Raw genomic sequence first — 19,138 nt, forward strand, 5'->3', positions numbered from 1 at the left:
TGTTCATGTATGAATGATATACTTTAATAAAATAAAAATTAAAAAAAAACCATTGAAAAAATATATGAGGTTCCCATATACCCCACACCCCATCCCACCCCCACTCCTCTCACATCAACAACTTCTTTCACTATTGTGGCACATTCATTGCATTTGGTGAACACATTTTGGAGCACTGCTGTACTGTATAGATTACAGTTTACATTGTAGTATACTCTCTTCCCCAGTACTTTCAGTAAGTTTTGGCAGGATATAAATGTCCAGCATCACCTACACTCTTTTTTAAAAATTGCAGAGGGAGTGGATGTGGCTCACGTGGTTGAGCACCTGCTTCTCACAAGCAAGGTCCCCAGTGATTCCTAAATACAAAAAAGCAAACAACAAGCAAACAAACAGAAAACCAACTCAGGGGCGCTGATGTAGCTTAGTGGTTGAGTGCCGGCTTCCCACATATGAGGTCCAGGGTTCAATCCCCAGCCCCAGTACCTCAAAAAACAGTTTTTTAAAAAATTGCAGATATGATAGCACAGAATGCAGCCTAAAGATAAACATCTGGAATCAAAACATTATTTTCGGGGCAAATTTGACTTAAAACTCAGTATTGATTCTTAAAAATATATAATTTAAAAAAGAACACTATTTTATCTGGCAGTTTTCTTAAAATGTGACCAGTTATATTTTACAATATTAAATCTTACATTTTTTTTAGCAAAGCTGAATAATTTTATTCGTTCTTCTGGTAACTTCTGTAGTTTGCATTTTCGTTCTTTCAGTTTTTCAAGATCTTCATTGAGATGCCTCTGAATAGTTTTTATGCGCATGTTGTAATACATTATTTTTTTCATTGTTGTGGTCTAAAAATGGGAAAGAAAACAAAACATTTAGCTGAAATGAACAAAATCATAGGTAATTATTACTGATATTAATATGATTGTGATATGTTCTATTTAACAATTTGAGAGTTTTGCACATTCAGTCAGTAATGATGATGGCAGTTGGAGTGATAATAGCTACACAGAGTTCTATATTTCATCTTAATTAGCAAAATATAAGATCTAAAGATTTTCTTTGTGGATAATATTTTAAGTGTGAGGCATATCACATTTTTAAGTGAAAACAGACTACAGAGAGAAGTCAATGTACAAAATAATATTATTTAATTAATGAGGCAGTACTACTTGAGCAAATACATAACTATATGATGTCTATTTGAATAATTCAAGGGAAAAATAAAGAAATTTAAGGGAGTTAAAAGAAAATGTAAGGTTTCTAAATTCATTTCTGAGAAGTGTGGCTAAGAAGGGGTACTTAGCGTTTTTGTTTTTCTATCTATAAAAGGATGTTCTAAATGAATTGGATTTAGCCTGACTAAATTACTAAATGGTCAATCTAATCTAATCATCTTGAGACCTTAATGCCAATGGATCATCCAGTTATTAGTGGGTTTATCACAATAAACTGATTGAATCCACCATTAAAAAATACCTCAGCTAACTAATGCTTGACAGCTATATTAGTAAAAAAGAACTATCTCCTTAGATAGTTTTACCTGAAATAATGCAGGCATTTTTTTCTTAATCATGGAATTGTTCCTGTACATTGTTCTTGACATGTATTCTCTATAAATCCAGGCTCTTCTTAGTGTATTTTATTTAGTATAGAGTTGATAAGCAAGATCCCAACGGAATTATTTAGCATAAAAGACTGAATTAGAAACAAACATGTAACTTGATGAACATACCAAATACAACTCCCTTTCCTCATGCTGTAACTGCTTATTATGAAATTCTGGAGCTGAAATCATTAAAATCCTCTGACAAAAATAAGGAATTCATGAGCATAGAACACATTAAGAAAACAAATTTGATGATGATTGACTGATATAAAAATCCCTGATAAAGAAGGGTTCAATTTCTAAGGTACAAATGAATTAGAAGAAAAAACAAATATAACCAAGGAAATGGCAAATGATATTTCCTAATTTTTCACCAATTTGGAGAAAATGGAAAATCGAATCCAAATACTTTCTAATGAATTCTTAAGTCTAAAACAACAAGAGAACATGGGGTAAAGGTGGGTTGCCAGAAAATACAGGACACCAAGTTAAATTGGAATTTGAATAACAAATGTTTTAGTATAAGTAGTATAAGTTTAGTAAGCATGATACTAAAACATTATTTGTTTTTACCTGAAATTCAGATTTACCTCAGAGTCCCTCTAGGTGGGGGACAAAAGAAAAATTAAAAATGTTACTTTTAGTTTATGCTTTTAAAATTTTATTTTTGAATGAGTAATATATTCATGTTTCAAAAAAATTAAAATGTGCACAAAGAAAAGCCAGCTTCCCACATCTCTTTCCCATGTGCCTAGTACTCTCCATCCTCCACAGATAACCACTGATATTAGTTTCTAGTGTATCCCTCCAGAGTCTCTTCTATTTTTCTATTGTATTAAGAATATACCTATATATATATATACACACACATACAGGTATATTATAAATTGTGATATTTTTACTATTCCTAAATGCTTTCAAAATCATTTAGTGTATCATAGCAATAAATAAAAATTATTAATACGGGTTTTTTGGTACTTGTTCTTTGAGAATATATACTAAGATTGTGGAGAAGTGGGGAAGACTTTCTTGTAAATTGTAAATATGCAGGGCCTTGGTGTCAGGTAGTAATGGTTACAGCCAGGGCTTGAGTCCAAGTCTTCTGTTTTCCATGTCTGTGAGTGTCCCCAGTGGTCCTTCTGGTGGGTCCTGACTTCTTCTGTCACTTACAGTTTATACAAACTACTCTACAGTCCTTGTAAAGTATGGATGAAAATCAGAATAGACAGCACTCTGGTCAAGAGTTTGTCACACTTGAGAATTACTACAACCTGTCTCCTTATGAATGGTAATGAAGAAAGCATCACAGAAATCTACACACAATCCTAATTTGTAAGGTAAAGGAGGGTATTTTACAATGGGAAAACTGAAATATGACTTAACTTAAGACAAGAAGTCAGGAATTTTGTAACAAATCCTTATTTTGTTCTTTAAGCTCTATTACCGCTGACATATACATGACTAGTCCAAATGCATAAGTATCTCAGTCAGATTGTCAGAACCTGCATCTCTTAGTTCTCCTTCTCAGCATGCCCTGCAGGGTCTTCCTCATCTCCCCAACCTCTAACACCAAGTGACATACTTCTCCATTGACATCATTCCCTTGGCGATTCAGCCAATCAAAGGCTTAAAATACCATCTTTCTGCTCTCAATTTCCACTTTTTATCTCCAGCATAGGCTTCTCACCTAAATAGACTCGTATATTCCAACTACTTACTGAATTTAGATGTACAAAAGACTGTTTTGTACACTGCCTAAAATTGAGCAGTGATTCTTCATCCTAACCCTATTCCTCTCATACTCTTCTTCATCTCATCAAACAACAATTCCCTCCCTTAGTTGTTTGGGTCAGTAACTAGGAACTAAATTCTACTTTTATCCCCTATACCTTACATCCAATCCACCAGCAAATCTGCATGGATTGTCTTCTAATTCACCAGAATCTGACCACTTCTCACCATCTACTCTACTACTACCCTGTATCAAACCATTTACATCTCATCTAAGTTACTGGAATAATTTCCTAACTGGCCTTTCTGCCTCTACTTCTGTCCCTCTAATGTCTATCGTGAATACAATAGTCAAAAGGATTCCTTTAAAACCTAAGTCATCTCATCCCTCCTCTGATCAAAACTTTCCAGGCACAGTCATCTCACACAACGTAAAAGCCCAAGTCTTCACAACAGTCTACAGAATCCCTTGTCATCTGGCCCCTCTTCATCTCTTACTTCTCTTCCCCTCTCATACTTAGCTACAGCCATACTAGCCTTCCTGTTGTTCTTCAAATATCATGTGCATGCAGCTGATGATGACTGAAAAGGTCTTCCTTCAGATATTCTCACGGCTTGCTCCCCTCACTTCCTTCAGGTCTCTGGTCAAATGCTGCCTCCTCAGCAAAGGCTTTCCTGACAATTCTATCTGTTCAAATGCTGCCTCCTCAGCAAAGGCTTTCCTGACAATTCTATCTGTTCAAATGCTGCCTCCTCAGCAAAGGCTTTCCTGGCAATTCTATATAAAACAACCCATGGCCCTTCTCTTTCCCCTTCCAACAATCACTTTTCCTTCCCTTTTCCTTCACCCTTGCTATATTTTTTCCATAGAATTTATCACCATCTGGCATTCTAATTATTTATTCATTTAGTTTCTTATTCTCTATTTTCTCTTACTGGAATATAGCAAGCTCTCAAAAGCTGGGGTTTTATTTGTTTGGGTCACACTGTATCTCTAGTGCCTTGAACTATGCCTGGAATGTAATGGGCATTAATATTTGCTTAAAAAAATGAAGTATCTTCTTGAAGTATATTAACTCTGCTCACCTCTGCATAATCTTTGATAGAAAACCGCATATGGAAATTTTAAAAATATAACCTAATGTAAACTATGGACTATAGTCGATATCATAATTATAATAATTTTTTTCACCAATTGTAACAAAAGTACCACACTCATGCAAAATGTTAATAATAGGGAAAACTGTGTATGTGAGGGTGGATACTATATGGGGAATTCTTCTTTCTGTCTGATTTTCCTGCAAATCTACAACTGCTCTAATAAACATTAAAAAAAAATAACTTTGTCACTGCTGAAGTTTCCTGTCATTTTTAAAAATTAAGCATTGTTATAGAAGATATTCATGTCTGGCCCGCCAATGACTCTGAACATCTGCTAATAGACAAGAACTCTAGCCCTTTGTTCTGTATTGCAAGGCAGTTCTTTTTGGGAGCAAAGGTGAGGGTAATCTCATTTTATAATAAAGAGAGGAGAGTATGCAACTAAATAAGAGAGTAGATTCTTATTTAGGCTAGCAAAAGAAGAGAGACATATAAAGATAAATGGATACAACATTCCTATGTTGAGATGATGGGTGAGCCACAAGGAAAAGGTGGGAGGGCCTTATTGTGGGGGCATTTGCAGGCTTGGCACACTAGATATTAAAAAACTTTTTGGGTGATTACCTGAATGAACAAATCAGGCAAAAGGGACAGCTCACTGGATGGGAAGGGAGGTAGAAATATAATGTGAAAAGACTATTAATAAACATGGTGAATTCCTGCAAACTCCATTCTGAAATTATCCATCCTTTGGTGGCATGTCAAAGTGGCCCCCTTATTGGGAGGTTCACTATCAGTGGCAGCCCAGGAACAGCTCTATTCCAGATTTCAGAGATGTTATGGTAGTATGGGTATATCCATTTATACTTCTGGGAAACCCGAAATCATCTTTAATTAGATTAAAATCTACCTAATTCTTGGCATACCCCCTCAACCATGGATATTTTCCAATTTTGAAATATAGTATTCTAAATAAGAAGTTACTTGTTTCATTTCTAATTTTATTTAGGCTTTATTAATTTTTGTATACATAGCATTGGTCTCTTCTCAAAACTGATGATAATTTTTCAGAGTTCCTTCCTTTTGTAAAGATTTGTATAGCTTTGTATCTAGCTTTGTGCAGATTGTTTTTCTATTATTTCACCTTCCAATACTACCTTGAAAATGGAAATTGTAGTATTAATGCTATTATTTGTATACTTCAATTGAAATACCCAGTTCAGTTAGGTAAAATTAGATTTGGCAGATAATACTACCTATTATATGTGGATACAGTCAGAAAGAAATAGTTAATTCATCGAACTTAAGCCAAAGATACCTGATTAGGGATACACTTACATCTGCCAGTTCCTTGATTTGCTTTGCTGACACATCAAATGTGTCAAGTCTTTGAAGGAAAGGCAAGTGATACAAAACATGTGTGGAATAATTACACAGCAGACAAACTGGATTGGATTTATACTGAGGATCATTCAGACACAAATCCTTTAAGCAATGCAGCCTGGTTAAGTTAGTGAGGTCCTAAAACAAGAGCAGTGATAATGTTCAATTAATTAACTGTGACTCTCCATTTCTAAAGGAGGTATTTGAACACATAACCCCACTCATAATCTAATGTAATACATTCTAATTATGTACTTTAAAAGTGATTTAGATGAAAAAAAAAAGTCAAGAGAAAAAAACAAAAACAAAAAAATAAAATAAGAAACAAGAAAAAAGAAATAAAAAAGAAAAATTTAAAAAGCAACAAGAAAAACCCCACAAAAAGCTATTTAGATGGCTAAAATACATTTCTCCTAGGGAAAAATATGATACATACATGAAGAACAGGTTTATAATAATTAAGAGGCAGACTCTAACCAATTATGCATTTTTAAATATAAAAGACCAACAATTATGTGGTATATACGCATTTCAGCTGGAACCCTGGAACCAGTCACTGGAGCGCATGGGTCCACTGAGGCCACGTTCCCTCCTCTGCACAGGCCTCTTGGCTATCAACTGGCCCCCAGTGCACCTGTAAGTCCTGCTTCCCTTTACTCCCCACACTTACCGCCTAGGAATACTGCTCTCCATTTTCCTCTGCTTCCAGATCTGCTCAACTCAACAAAGGCTATGGGATCTCTGCTATATTATGAACAAACTCCTTGGAATTACTAAGGCAAAAAATTTTTTTCTGAGAATGTTTTTCCTACCTATTAAGGTCAACTGAAACCCAGCTTTTTCCTGACGGCCTTACTTTCTTCATAACTGTCTCCAAAGGAGGGGAAGGGGGTAATAATGCACTTCCAGACCACCGCTTCTCCTATCTTTACTGGGCGTCTTGTATCCTGAAGTTTAAGTCATGATTTACATATTCCTTTATTTGTCATCTGGCCCTTGCTTAACCCTTCGTTTTATCTTTGCCTATTTAAGTCCTAACATTTTGTGCTTTGGCCATACTGAACCACTTGAAGCTTTGGGAATGTGTCAGGCCCAGCTTGTCTTTAGATTGACACTCACGCTGCCCCCTTGGAGTGGATTAAACTTCACCCCACTGTTACATCTTAACATCTCTTCATCCTCAGGACCCAACCTAGGCGTCATCTTCTCTAGGAGACTTCTCTGATCCTCGAAGATTGGGGTAGATGCTCTTGCTGTGAGCTTTCTTAGTCATTACAGAATTTACCACATCCTACTTCCACCTGCTTATGCACCCCACAAGTCTATAAGCTATGGGTCTTTAAGAGCTTCAGCCCTGGATCTACAAACTAAAAACAGTTTCACGTTTTTTAAATGTTGTAAAGAAATAAAGAATATTGAGTTAAATTGAATGTTGAATATTACTACTTTCTAATAATATTCAAGACATTATTTCATTTTCCTCAATACTAGGATTACTGGGGTGGTGCCCAGGTTCTGGGGGTACAATGGTAGGGTCAAATTTGAAAGGATGCAATGTTTGCTCAGAGAGCTGGAATAAGAATTAAGAGAATTCCAAAGTAAGAACCAGGATGCAACAGTTCTGAAAATGAAACACAAATAGAATGGGAAAGCAAACAGTGAAGTTGGTGACTGCTAAAGTTAAGAGTAAGACAGGTGAGGTGGCTAATGTGTGTCTAAACTCTCCTTCTGGACAGTGAGAATTCAGGTCACTAGACTGACCTAGGGCCACAAGTGGATTCATGGTGGGTGTGGTAATAAGCAGACTTGCTCTAAAAATGAGATTTTTGGACAGAGCTGTGCACAGGATTATTTGGTCAAATTCTGAGGGGGGAGGAAAGCAAACCCCTGAACTGTTCCCAACAGTAAAGATGCTCTTTGCTTCCTGGGTGGATAGGCTATATTTGACCACTAGTCTGGGCTAGAAGACAGTGGGTGTGAACTATGCAGTCTGACACAGGAACTTCCTATCTCCATCCACATACCTACACTCACATGTCAGATGACGCTGGAGTCTATGAAGGCACAAAAAATCAAACTGAAAATTAGTGTCATGGTGCCTGGCGTGGATGGAAAGCTGGCACAGAAGTTATTCTCTCACCACGAGGATAATATCTTGTCATGGTGGGAGTAAAGGTTAAAGATAAAAATCCAGGATAATAGTACTTCAGTAACGTTCCTAATAGGGCACTAAAAGTTCCTGTGAATCTCGCTCAATGTTGTTGTTTTTTTTAATGATGAACTGTCATCATTTATAGAGAACCTTTTTTATACCGTTTCCTAAAATTGATTTTTTCAACAATGGTCTGTTTTTTATCCACAGTTTATGATGAAATACAAGAGGTTAATGTAAAGAAATAATAATAGTGAAAACATTATATCTATTGAGTACTGTGTGACTACTAGATTGAGTTTTACATTATTTCACTTAAACATCATAACACTTTGACATAGGTGCCTATGTTATCCCCAATTTACAGATGAGAAACAGACTTAGAGAGGTTATATATTATTTTCCCAAGGTCATACAATTAAGTGGCAAAACAAGGATTTGAATCCAAATAGCCATGACCTTAATCACCATATTATGCTGTTTTAGGTGTGGCAGGGCAAGAACTGAAGGAATATTTCTGCCAATGAAACCTATACCCTTCACCACCAGAAGACTGCCATGGCGAGCCAGGGTAAGCTAGGGACTCCTAAGCAGTTTCTAGGCAGGATCGCCCCTTAGCCTCCTAGCATTCTGTACCTGTCTTCTCCAGGATCCTCTCATGATTCTTTGCCTCACTCTGTTTATTCCAGCCACACAGGATTTCTAGTTCCTTGATTTTGCCATGGTCTTTTCCACTAATTAGGGCCTTCACACATGCTATACCTTTTTTGACTGTACCAACAGCATATGAAAGCCCACCCCACCCAAGTCTTGTTAACACAGAGTACCACGCCTAAATATCTTGATTACTTAAAATAAGATCAGTCAAAAATTATGACATGTACTGTAAACCTACAACTTCTTTAATAAAAAACGTATTTTAAAAATTGTAATTCATTCATTCTCTGTAAGATTGAAAAGTCTTTTATGAATTTACCAGCCTTGTGGATTTCAATTCTATGAACTATCTGCTAATTTGTCTATTTTCTACTGGTGTCTTAGATCATTTTTTCTAATGAATTTAAAATAACTCTTTTAATAGTAAGAATAGCCTTCCTTAGACTACTATATTTATTGAAAATAAAATTTCTAAGGTGACTTTTTTGCCTTTTCATTTTATGATGTGTTTAACAGGCAAAAGTTTAAAATGGTTAGTTTGCAGTTAGTTTGATTTGAATATTTGTTGGATCTTGAGATGACAGAACTGTCACTGACTTGCTTGTGACAAGGGCCCGGTCCCTGCTACCACTCTCCAAGTGTCTCTTGTTTCAATCATGGCTTACTGTCCACATTTCTAATATGATCCCTATCTGAAGGCCTCAGAGTTGGGAGAAGTATTCAGTCATTGGCCGGAGCACACCTTCACATTCTTGCAGGTATTTCACAAGTCGTGAATGCTTTTTACCCACTCTTCAGAGTTGTGTTTGCAGTGAGCAACCTAGAGGGATGCAGTAATGTCTCTCCCCACCCTTCAACAAAGAGCAGGCTTGCTTCTGTCTTGCTATCAAAGTGGTAGATTCCCCAAAGTCAGTGTTTCTTGTTTGTGATGTGAACCTACGTCATGCAGCACCCACCTAGGCTAAGCAGTGTCACCCTCATGGGACTTGAGGGCATGGGGAATCAAAGCGAACCAGCATCATGCTCATGCTGTTTGCTATACCATGAGTAGTAAAGTCCTTTGCCTCTGACTTAGGAGTCTCATGTCTTCTGCTAACATCCATGAAACAGTAACATGCTAGTTTGTTAGCTGGCAAGTAGGGTAAAATCCAAGACCTTTCACAGTTCTTGACACTCGGTGTTTGCCTTAAGTCTCTCTCCATTCCAAGGAGCCCATCTACTTGCATGACCAGGTGTTTGCCAGCCCAGTTCACAAATGAGCCAGCCTGTAAAGTGCCAGCAAGCTATCAAACATACTGCTAAATATATATTAGCCTGACAGATAGGGACCCATTACTATGACTCTTCCTCAAGACATGGCCTGGCATAAGCCTGGTTGCTTCTATGATAAATTAGGGCAGGCATTAAACGTCCTCATCATCCCTGACCTCAATATCATTTGATACTATGGACCACCCTGTTTAAAGTTCTCTTATTCTTTAGTGTCTGTGACATTTCCTTCTTGCTTTCAACTTTTTTGATAGTTATTTTTCCATCTTTTACTGGCTCCTCCTTGTTTAAACATATGCATTTTCCAAGAGCACAAGTTCATTTTCTATGCCATTTCATCCATATGAAATGTCTTCTAATGATTCTTAAATTGACTTCAGCCCTCAAATTTCAGCCTGGAATTTCCAACTATCTACTAAATATCCACCTGGATGGTCCATGGTACTCTAAACTCAACATATCCAAGACATTAACTTTCCTCCCAAACTAGCTAGTTTTCCTGACTTGTATATTTATTGTTAATGACATCCTCTTCTTGAGTTCATTAAGCACTGTAATCCCAGACTCATTTTGGACTCTCTTGCTCCTTACATTCTACTAGCTGCCAAAGTGTTCAGTAACAACTACGAAATCTCTCACATTCATTCCTTCATTCTTTGCTGCTAGCACCTTAATGCAGATTCCAATAGCCTCTAACTCAGTCTACTACCACAATCCCATTTTTTCTGCTTCCAGCTGTCCCAAACCAATAAACACTACTTCCAGATTACTATCCCTAAGGAATATATGTATTTTTAAGCTTTGTTTTATTTTATTTCCTTTATTTATTCTCTCCCTCCTTGTTGTCTGCACTCTCTGTTTGTCGTCAGGTCTCTGTGGTGGCGCCGCCAACTTGCCTTCACCAGGAGGCCCCAGGAATCGAACCTGGGGCCTCCCATATGGTAAATGGGAGCCAAATCACCTGAGCCACATCTGCCTCTCCATCTAAGGAACATTTTGAGCACCTCACTCCCTTGTTCAAAAATGTCAACAGCTCCCCATTATCTATAGAATATAGTCCATACTCAAGATCCAACTGACCTTTCTAATCTTAACTTCCAATATTCTCATATATACTCTATACTCTAGTGAGACAATGCTGTTACTCAAATATACCCCTTGCTTTCTTATGTTCTTGCCTTTGTACATATTGTTCTCCCTCTTTGATTTCACACCTCTCCACCATCCAAACTATCCTCCTACAATCCTTGTTGAAATTCTATCCTTCAAGGTTCATGTCAAATATCACCTCTTGAATTTGACAAATAAGGTAAAATTTGTATATTTCTTTTTTAAGTTACAGTGAAAACATTCTGCCTCATTCTTCAGTTCTTTATGTCTTCTCATATTTTTCCCTAAGGGTAAAAGAATGTCCATTTCAATACTGATCAATTCAAAATTATTTCTATCATGAATTTATTCATCTTCCTTCAATATTTTTGAGAGGTAGTATTTGAATATGCATCTTCAAGTCAACACTATTGAAATTACGAATGCGATATAAGTTTAATCCACGTTATATGCCATAAACATCAAATCCTTTTGTTCGACTGTTTCTTTTCTTCATTTGTTTGATAAATGTTTATTGTGATTTACTACATGTCAATCACTGTTTTAAGCATTGTGGTTATAGCTATGAACGAAACAGGCCAAGTTTTTGTACTCATGGAGCTTGTATTCTAGTAAGGGGCATGGATAAATGTCAAGAAGAAAATTAAAGCCAGGCAAGGATGACAAAAGAGTGTTCTAGGTTGGAGAGGGTAGCAGGGTTTGTTGCTATTTTACCTAAATTGGGCAGGGAAGATTTACTAAGAATATAACATTGAAACCAAGATGTGAAAGAAATGAGGGAATGAGCCATGCAGGTATGTGGGTAAGGTATCCAGCAGCCTTAAGGTGGGTGTGTGCTACATATATTAAGAAAAAGTAAGGAGACCAGTGTGGCTAGAATGGAGGAAAAGAAAAGAGAAAGCAGTAGAAGCTACAATCAGAGAGATAGGAAAGTTGATGCAGAGTCTTGTGAGCCATTGTAAGAATTGGCTTTACTCCTAAAGAGATGAAAGCCCAGGGAGGGTTTTTGAGCAGAAATGTGACTTGAGCTGACATATTTTATAAGGAACAGGCTGATTTGTGGAGAAGGACTGATAGAAGGGGAACGATAAACACAGGGAGACCCGTTAGGAGGCCTTTGTAATAATGAAGGTTAGAGACAATGGTGACTTCAACCAGGTTGGTGGTGATACAGGTGGTAAGAAGGGATAGGGCTCTGAACATATTCTGAAGGTGGTGCCAATGGCATTTGCTGATGGACTGGATGTGGGGTACAATGGAATTAGGAGATAAGAATGAGTCTAATGATTTTGTCTTAAGTTACTGTAAGAATGGGGATGCCATTTAAAGAGGTAAGGATGGCTACATGAGAAGGTTTGGTGGAGGGGAAATCAGTTTGGGTTTGGATAGGAGATGTCTATAGTTCTGGGGAATGGTCAGGGAAAGTAGAGGTGTCGATTCAGGAGTAATTAGTAAATAAATGGTACTTAAATTCTTAAGAAAAGATCAGATAATCTAGAGAATGAGTAGAGATAGAAATGAGAAGAGATTCCAGGACTGACCTGGGACAATCCATTATTTAGATGTTAGGAGAGAATGAGTAATAAGAAAACTGAAAAGATCGTAGCCAGAAAGGTAAGAGGAAACTAAGAGAAAGTAGTGTCCTAAAAGCCAAGTAAATAGTTATTTGCTTAGTTTTAACAGTTTCAGATCATTACAGTCATTTAGCCAGCTAATTCTAAAACTTCTTGGAGTGTCAGATAGTCCAAAATAATTAAACTCTTCCTTAAATGGAGCTATTTAGTCTAGTTTTTTAAAAAAGATAGTTCACTATCAATGTCGATGAATAAAAATGAAATAATCCACTTATGCATACCTTGAAAGAATATATTTGGTTACCAGAAAGGTTTAATCTTTCCAGGTGTTCATTGGGGTCAAGACAACGACCTTTAATTTAAAAAACAAGATAAAAGAAACATTAAATTTCTTGTTTTATCTCTTGGACATATCCTGCTATGTTTATGAGTTGTAAATGGTCATTATTCCTTGAATCTAAGTGAGTACCATTACTAATGAATAACAACTGATTAATGGGCAATGTTTTCACATTCTATAATCCATAGTCTTAGAAATGCTTTGCAAAGATATCTTATAAAAAGACCCTAAAAGAAAGAAATCTAAGAGTACTTTCTATACTGAAAAAAATTTTGCAGTGTTATCTCAGATTCCAAATGAAATAGTACATACCAATGCTGCTTATTAGATTTCCAGCAAGGTTGAGATCATTTAAATTCTTCAAGGTTTGCAAACCCTAAAAATTTAGACAACGTATAATTTAGTAAAAATCATTAAAATCTGTATTTACAAAGCATCTGATCAATCTGGTCAGTTCACTGGGTACTCTGAGCACTGGGGGCTGTGCAATTCACAAGCACAGAGGGAGGTGGGATCCTCACTGAATCAGTCTTTGTTTCTCTGTACTGGAACCAGGAGAGAATTATTGGAGGAGAAGGGAACTAGGAGGGGAGCAGAGAGGAGAAGAGGAGGAAGAGGAGGAAAAACAATACACTACACAAAGAGTGTTGTATAATCTTCAATAGATTATGTAACCTCTCTAACCCTCATTTTATTTAAACTGAAAAGCAGGAATAATAAAACCTACCTCTCAAGGCTCGGTGTGAGGAGTAAAGGAAGCTCATTGTATATGAAGCTCTTTATATATTATAAAATGTTATATACGTTGGTTTTTTTTGACAATTACAATAGTTATGAATATCTTGGCCCTTAAAATATCATCTTGAACACTGTGCTTTAAACTCTAAAATAGTAATTTATCTTACATATAAATCATCAAAATAATCTTACCTCTATATTTCTAATTGCATTGTGGTTCAGCCAAAGAACCACCAATCTGGTTAATTTCTCTAAATTTTCTATTTTGGAAATTTTATTGTAATATAAGTACAGTTTTTCCAAATTTCTACATTCTTCAAGACCTCCAATTTTCTGTAAAAAAGAGATACTGAATAGTATTTATGTTTTACCATTAATCTTTTTAAATAAAATAGGTTTCTAACATTTTCTTTTAAAAATTACATTTTATTGCAAAATCAATAACCAGCAAAATGAACTAAAATTTGTAAAAGAAAAACACATAATCCTCTTACTTAAATGTAACTGTTTTCAATTTTACATATTTTCTTAAAACTTTATCAACTCTATACCTACTTTTATATGGTTTAATCATATATTTATATGGTCATAATCACAATACATGTATAAATTTGTATTTTTTACTTAAGACAATATAAAATATTTTCATAACCTGTAGATTTTAATATTTAATAATTAAAACTATTTCATTAAGTTGGTCATTTTCTTAATATTTATGCTTCAATTATTAGCTATTATACTACTACTATAACAAATACCTTCATACCATGCATGCAGTAGTTTTCTGCTGTTGAACTACTCTCGAATAAATCTTAGGATAAGACTTTCTGAGTCAAAAGGTATGTACAATTTTGTGACTCTTGACATATTTTGTAATATTATTCTTCAAAATGTATGCTTTAATTTCCACATAACCAATAATGTCTAAATAAACCAATTTCAGTACTAACCAATACTGGGTATTACTTGATTTGAATAACAAAAAGTAGAATATACTTGTTTTGATTCCTAATTTCATTTTCTCTTTTGTATAAATCTATTCCTATTTTTTGCCCATTCACCTCTTAGAACCCATGCCTCATGCATATGTCTAAATGAATTATTTTTCTGAAGCCAAAGAAGTCAGGGGAAAATTCTCCATGGAAGGTCACATGTTTAGACTTACCTCTACGCAGCATTCAGCAATCCAAAGTTCTTTAAGTAGTGCACAAGTCTCTAACCCTGAAATTTCTTTTATATCTTGAGCAACAATTGTGAGACTTGTTAAATTAGGAAATAATGATAATCCAACTATACGGGGATACCCTGAGAAAAACATTTCCAGTTTTGAAAAATCTGATCCTTCTTGTCCAACCACCTCATACGATAAACCATTGCATAAACACTGTTTTAAAAGAAAGAAATTGGGTTATTATCTATTTAAAATAATCCAGAAATGATCTTTGCCATTAGAAATTATAAACTATCAACTGCACTGATGTTATTTTTGTACTCTCACTAGGAAGAAAGTTGTACCACATATATATATAATTTTTCTATGCTACCAAAAGTCATGGGGTAGAAAAGATCTCCAAATAATCCTTCTACATCCATAAAGGAGTACAAAAATGTTCCAATTTATATCCTCACAAATATAGTTGAAAAGAATTTTGGCTTTGACTTACCAGTTCTTTAATTATTTCTTCTTGGTTTAGGTTTTCACATTCAATCATCTTCCATTAAAAGCAATGGTCATAATAATATCTCTGTTTAGGAAAATGAAAAATTAAAATAAGTACTAGAGTCATGTCATCCAAGTTGAAAGGAACATTAAAGCTATTTAGGTTGAACCACTGTCTGTTGCTTTGAGCCTTCACATAGTTATTACCAATGTCCATCACGACCCCAAGACAGTTCATTCCACCTCTGATGTTTTCTGTGAGAAAGTTATTTTGATTCTCAATTTAATTCATTCTCCCCATAAATTCTCCCTATTTGTTGTCACTTTTCCATATAATAGGTCTTTAATAGTTGAAGAAAGCAATCAGCTCTTATCTACTCCACTACTTAGTATACAGTTCATGTCTTTTAGTTCTTTCATTAGCTATCATTATTTCTGTCCCCTGAACAAGCTCTAGTATATCTTACATTGCACTATCCAAAATAATGCAGTTCTCAAAGTATACTTAGAGAGCAAAGAGAAAAATCCTCAGGGATTAGCAACCATACCTGGCATAGTAATAAATGTTTATTAAAATGAATTCACCAACTTCTCCTTCATTCTAGATGATATAAATTAATTAATGCCTATGTAGCTTCAGTACATTTTAATCCAAATTTTCACAATTTTTAATATTTTCATTATATTATTCCAGACATACACTATTTTAAAAGTTTAGAAATCCTAGTTTTAATATGATGATAAAAAGGCATTGTCAAGTGAGAAAAGCAAGATGCATAAATAGGTATATACTGTGATCCTATTTCCTAGAATAACAACTCCCTTATAGGTAGATTTAAGTAGATACACATGTGTGTATGTATATGTATGTGTATATGATTATGCAAGGAGAAAAATATGGAAATATATATACTAAGCTGTTAACATAAACTACCTTGGATGCAGAAGAAAAGTGATGTAGTTGGAGTAGAAATGAGAGATTGGGTAGGGGTATCTAGGCAGAAAAGGAAGAGAAAAATAAACTACATTTTTTTTAAAAAAGCATATTAGTATAAATATACCAATGTTCATTAATGCATTCTACTATTAGTAGATATTTGGACTGTTACCCATTTGGAGCTAACTATTGTTGCTCTGAACATTTTTGTCATGCAGAACATAGGTGCACATTTATTTTGGTTTATATCTGGAAGTGTAATGAGAAAGAAACAATTATTGGTATATAAAACAACATGCATAGGGCTCACAAACACAATATTAAGAAAAGAAGACATACAGACAATGAATACATACAATATAACACTAAATATATAAAGTTTGAAAACAAACTAATCTATGGCAATAGAAGAATAGTGGTTACCTTTCAACAGGGGTGAATTGGAAGGGGCAAGAGAGAGGTTTTGGAGTGCTATAAAGATCTCATTCTTGATCTGGGTGCTATTCAAAGTATGTGCTCACTTTGAGAAAATAATATACCTTATATGTGGGATTTCTCTATATATGTAATCCTTAAATAAGATTTTACTTAAATGCTTATTTTTAAAGCATATATATGACTACTTTTATTCATTTGTGTAAAACTATGTATATGTGCTGATGTATAAATAAAAAATTAAAATTTTAAGGAAAAAAGATGGTGATTTAAGACCATGTATTTTCCTACCATCCTGCCCCAAATCCTACTAAAATGACTAAAGAAATATGAAAATAAGAATTCTGTAGTAGTGCTAGGAATGGGTCACTGAGTACCAGAAATGTGAAAGGTCTTTCAAAAATGAAGCAAATGGAGATAACCAGCAAAATGGCGGTAGAGTAAGAAGCTCCTAGAGTCAACTTCTGCTACAGGGCAGTTAGTAAGCACCCAGAGCTGTCTACAGCACCTGTTAGGAGACTCCAGGAGACCAGAAGAGCATCCTGCAGTATCCTTCAAAGAATGGAAGGAGGAGACTGCTCATCTACAGAGAAGATTCATAAGTGGATCATCCCAAACCACAGAAGCTGGTGCCCATCCTCTACAAGAGGTACAAGCTGCCTCAGGAGCTATTCAGCAGCTGGAATTGGAAACTCCACTCCCAAAACTTGGGAGGAAGAGATGGTTGGGGACCAACCTCAGCTACTGATAAGTAAATCCAGCGAGCTAAAGTATAATCCTAAGAACAGTTGAAGTTTGACCCTGTCCAGATCAAAAAGAGGCCGGGAGCTGCCATCTTAACTCTGCACCTGGCACAAGGGAAGCAGAATGGACTGAAAATCACAGTGCTGGTAGGGACTGGCTTCTTTCTTTCTTTTTTTTTAAAATTATTTATTTATTATTATTTTTTTAAATTACATTATGAAAAATATGAGGTCCCATTCAACCCCACCGCCCCCGCCCCCACTCCCCCCACAGCAACACTCTCTCCCATCATCATGACACATCCATTGCACCTGGTAAGTTCATCTCTGAGCATCACTGCACCCCATAGTCAATGGTCCACATCATAGCCCAGACTCTCTCACGTTCCATCCAGTGGGCCCTGGGGGGATCTATAATGTCCCGTAATTGTCCGTGAAGCACTATCCAGGACAACTCCACGTCCCGAAAACGCCTCCACATCTCATCTCTTCCTCCCGTTCCCCACACCCAGCAGCCACCATGGCTACCGTTCCCACACCCATTCCACATTTTCTCTGTGGACATTGGATTGGTTGTGTCCATTGCACATCTATGTCAAGTGAGGGCTTAGATTCCATATGGGTACTGGATGCACTCCTCCCGCTTCCAGTTGTAGACACTCTAGGCTCCATGTTGTGGTGGTTGATCTTCTTCAACTCCATGTTAGCTGAGTGGAGTAAGTCCAATAAATCAAAGTGTAGGAGCTGAAGTCTGTTGAGGCTCTGGGCCTGGGTGTCATATTATCAGTCCAGAGATTCGAATCCCCTACATATATCTTAAACCCAGCACCGACTACAATTCCAATAAAGTAGCATGCAAGTCTTGTGAAAAGAGATCCCCTCTGAGTCCAATTCCATCATGCAGAAACACCAGCTCAAAAGAAGGGCTATCTGTCATGGCAGTGAACCCCTTCTGCCATGACCATAGAACCCGTGGGTCTCTTTATCCCTCAAAAGAACCAATACCTGGGGTTGTATCTACCTTATCTGTCTCTTAGACTCTGTTCAGTTGTACATAGGGGTATTCCTTCTGACAACCTCCAGACTCTTTTTTAGAGACTCACAGCCTTATAATCTCATTTCTCCTTTCCATTTCCCCCTTACATTAGGTCAAACAGCTTCCCGAAGTCATGTCATTATATGTAGACAGGTATATTCTGCTGTTCCGCATTGAATCTTTAATTCAAGGTCATTTTCTAGTTGCTTCTTCAGCTGGTATGTGGTAGTGATCCCTCGGTGCCAGGGAGGCGCATCCCCGGGTGTCATGTCCCACGCTGGGGGGAATGCATCGCATCTACACGCTGAGTTTGGCTGTGAGAGTGGCCACATTTGAGTAACATGCAGGCTGTCAGGAGGAAACCCCCAGGCACAATGCTACTCTAGGCCTTGTTCTTATTGCAGGTGTATAGGCTCAAAAGTGTAACCATTAGTATCACGAGCCCACTGTTGGGCCCTCCTTCCTTCCTGGTTCTTGCCGTTGCACCTGGAGGATTGCCGCTGCTCTCCCAGGGCCCACAACAGTGACCCCCCGGCCAGGAGCCCAGTACCCCCCCAGCTGTTGTTTTTGTTTCCACTATGAGTATATATAGACATTACCATATACCCTGGGCATATGCCCTGTACAACTCCCTGTCAACCATATATATCCTGTCAA

General features: G+C 36.5%; 2 protein-coding genes across 8 annotated transcripts in view; one reads left to right on the forward strand and one right to left on the reverse strand.

Moving 5' to 3' along the window:
- The window catches only part of RTN1 (reticulon 1), a 521,272-nt gene that overhangs the window by 168,833 nt on the left and 333,301 nt on the right, over positions 1-19,138 (forward strand). The gene's annotated exons all lie outside the window — the stretch shown is intronic.
- The window catches only part of LRRC9 (leucine rich repeat containing 9), a 145,530-nt gene that overhangs the window by 117,082 nt on the left and 9,310 nt on the right, over positions 1-19,138 (reverse strand). For 3 of the 7 annotated variants that reach the window (XM_058293331.2, XM_058293330.1, XM_058293335.2), the window contains exons 2-8: positions 15,335-15,415; positions 14,836-15,054; positions 13,863-14,003; positions 13,245-13,308; positions 12,874-12,944; positions 5,786-5,968; positions 699-854 (exon numbers count right to left, since the gene is read on the reverse strand). In XM_058293331.2, coding sequence (XP_058149314.1) covers positions 699-854; positions 5,786-5,968; positions 12,874-12,944; positions 13,245-13,308; positions 13,863-14,003; positions 14,836-15,054; positions 15,335-15,382 — 882 coding nt within the window. In that variant the 5' untranslated portion in view covers positions 15,383-15,415. Of the gene's footprint in view, positions 1-698; positions 855-1,549; positions 1,632-5,785; positions 5,969-12,873; positions 12,945-13,244; positions 13,309-13,862; positions 14,004-14,835; positions 15,055-15,334; positions 15,416-19,138 lie in introns of those variants that run through there. The other 4 variants (XM_058293332.1, XM_058293333.1, XM_058293334.1 and 1 more) reach the window with 3 other exon arrangements.

The sequence above is a fragment of the Dasypus novemcinctus genome, chromosome 3 (genome assembly GCF_030445035.2).
Source record: "Dasypus novemcinctus isolate mDasNov1 chromosome 3, mDasNov1.1.hap2, whole genome shotgun sequence".
Lineage (NCBI taxonomy): Eukaryota > Metazoa > Chordata > Mammalia > Cingulata > Dasypodidae > Dasypus > Dasypus novemcinctus.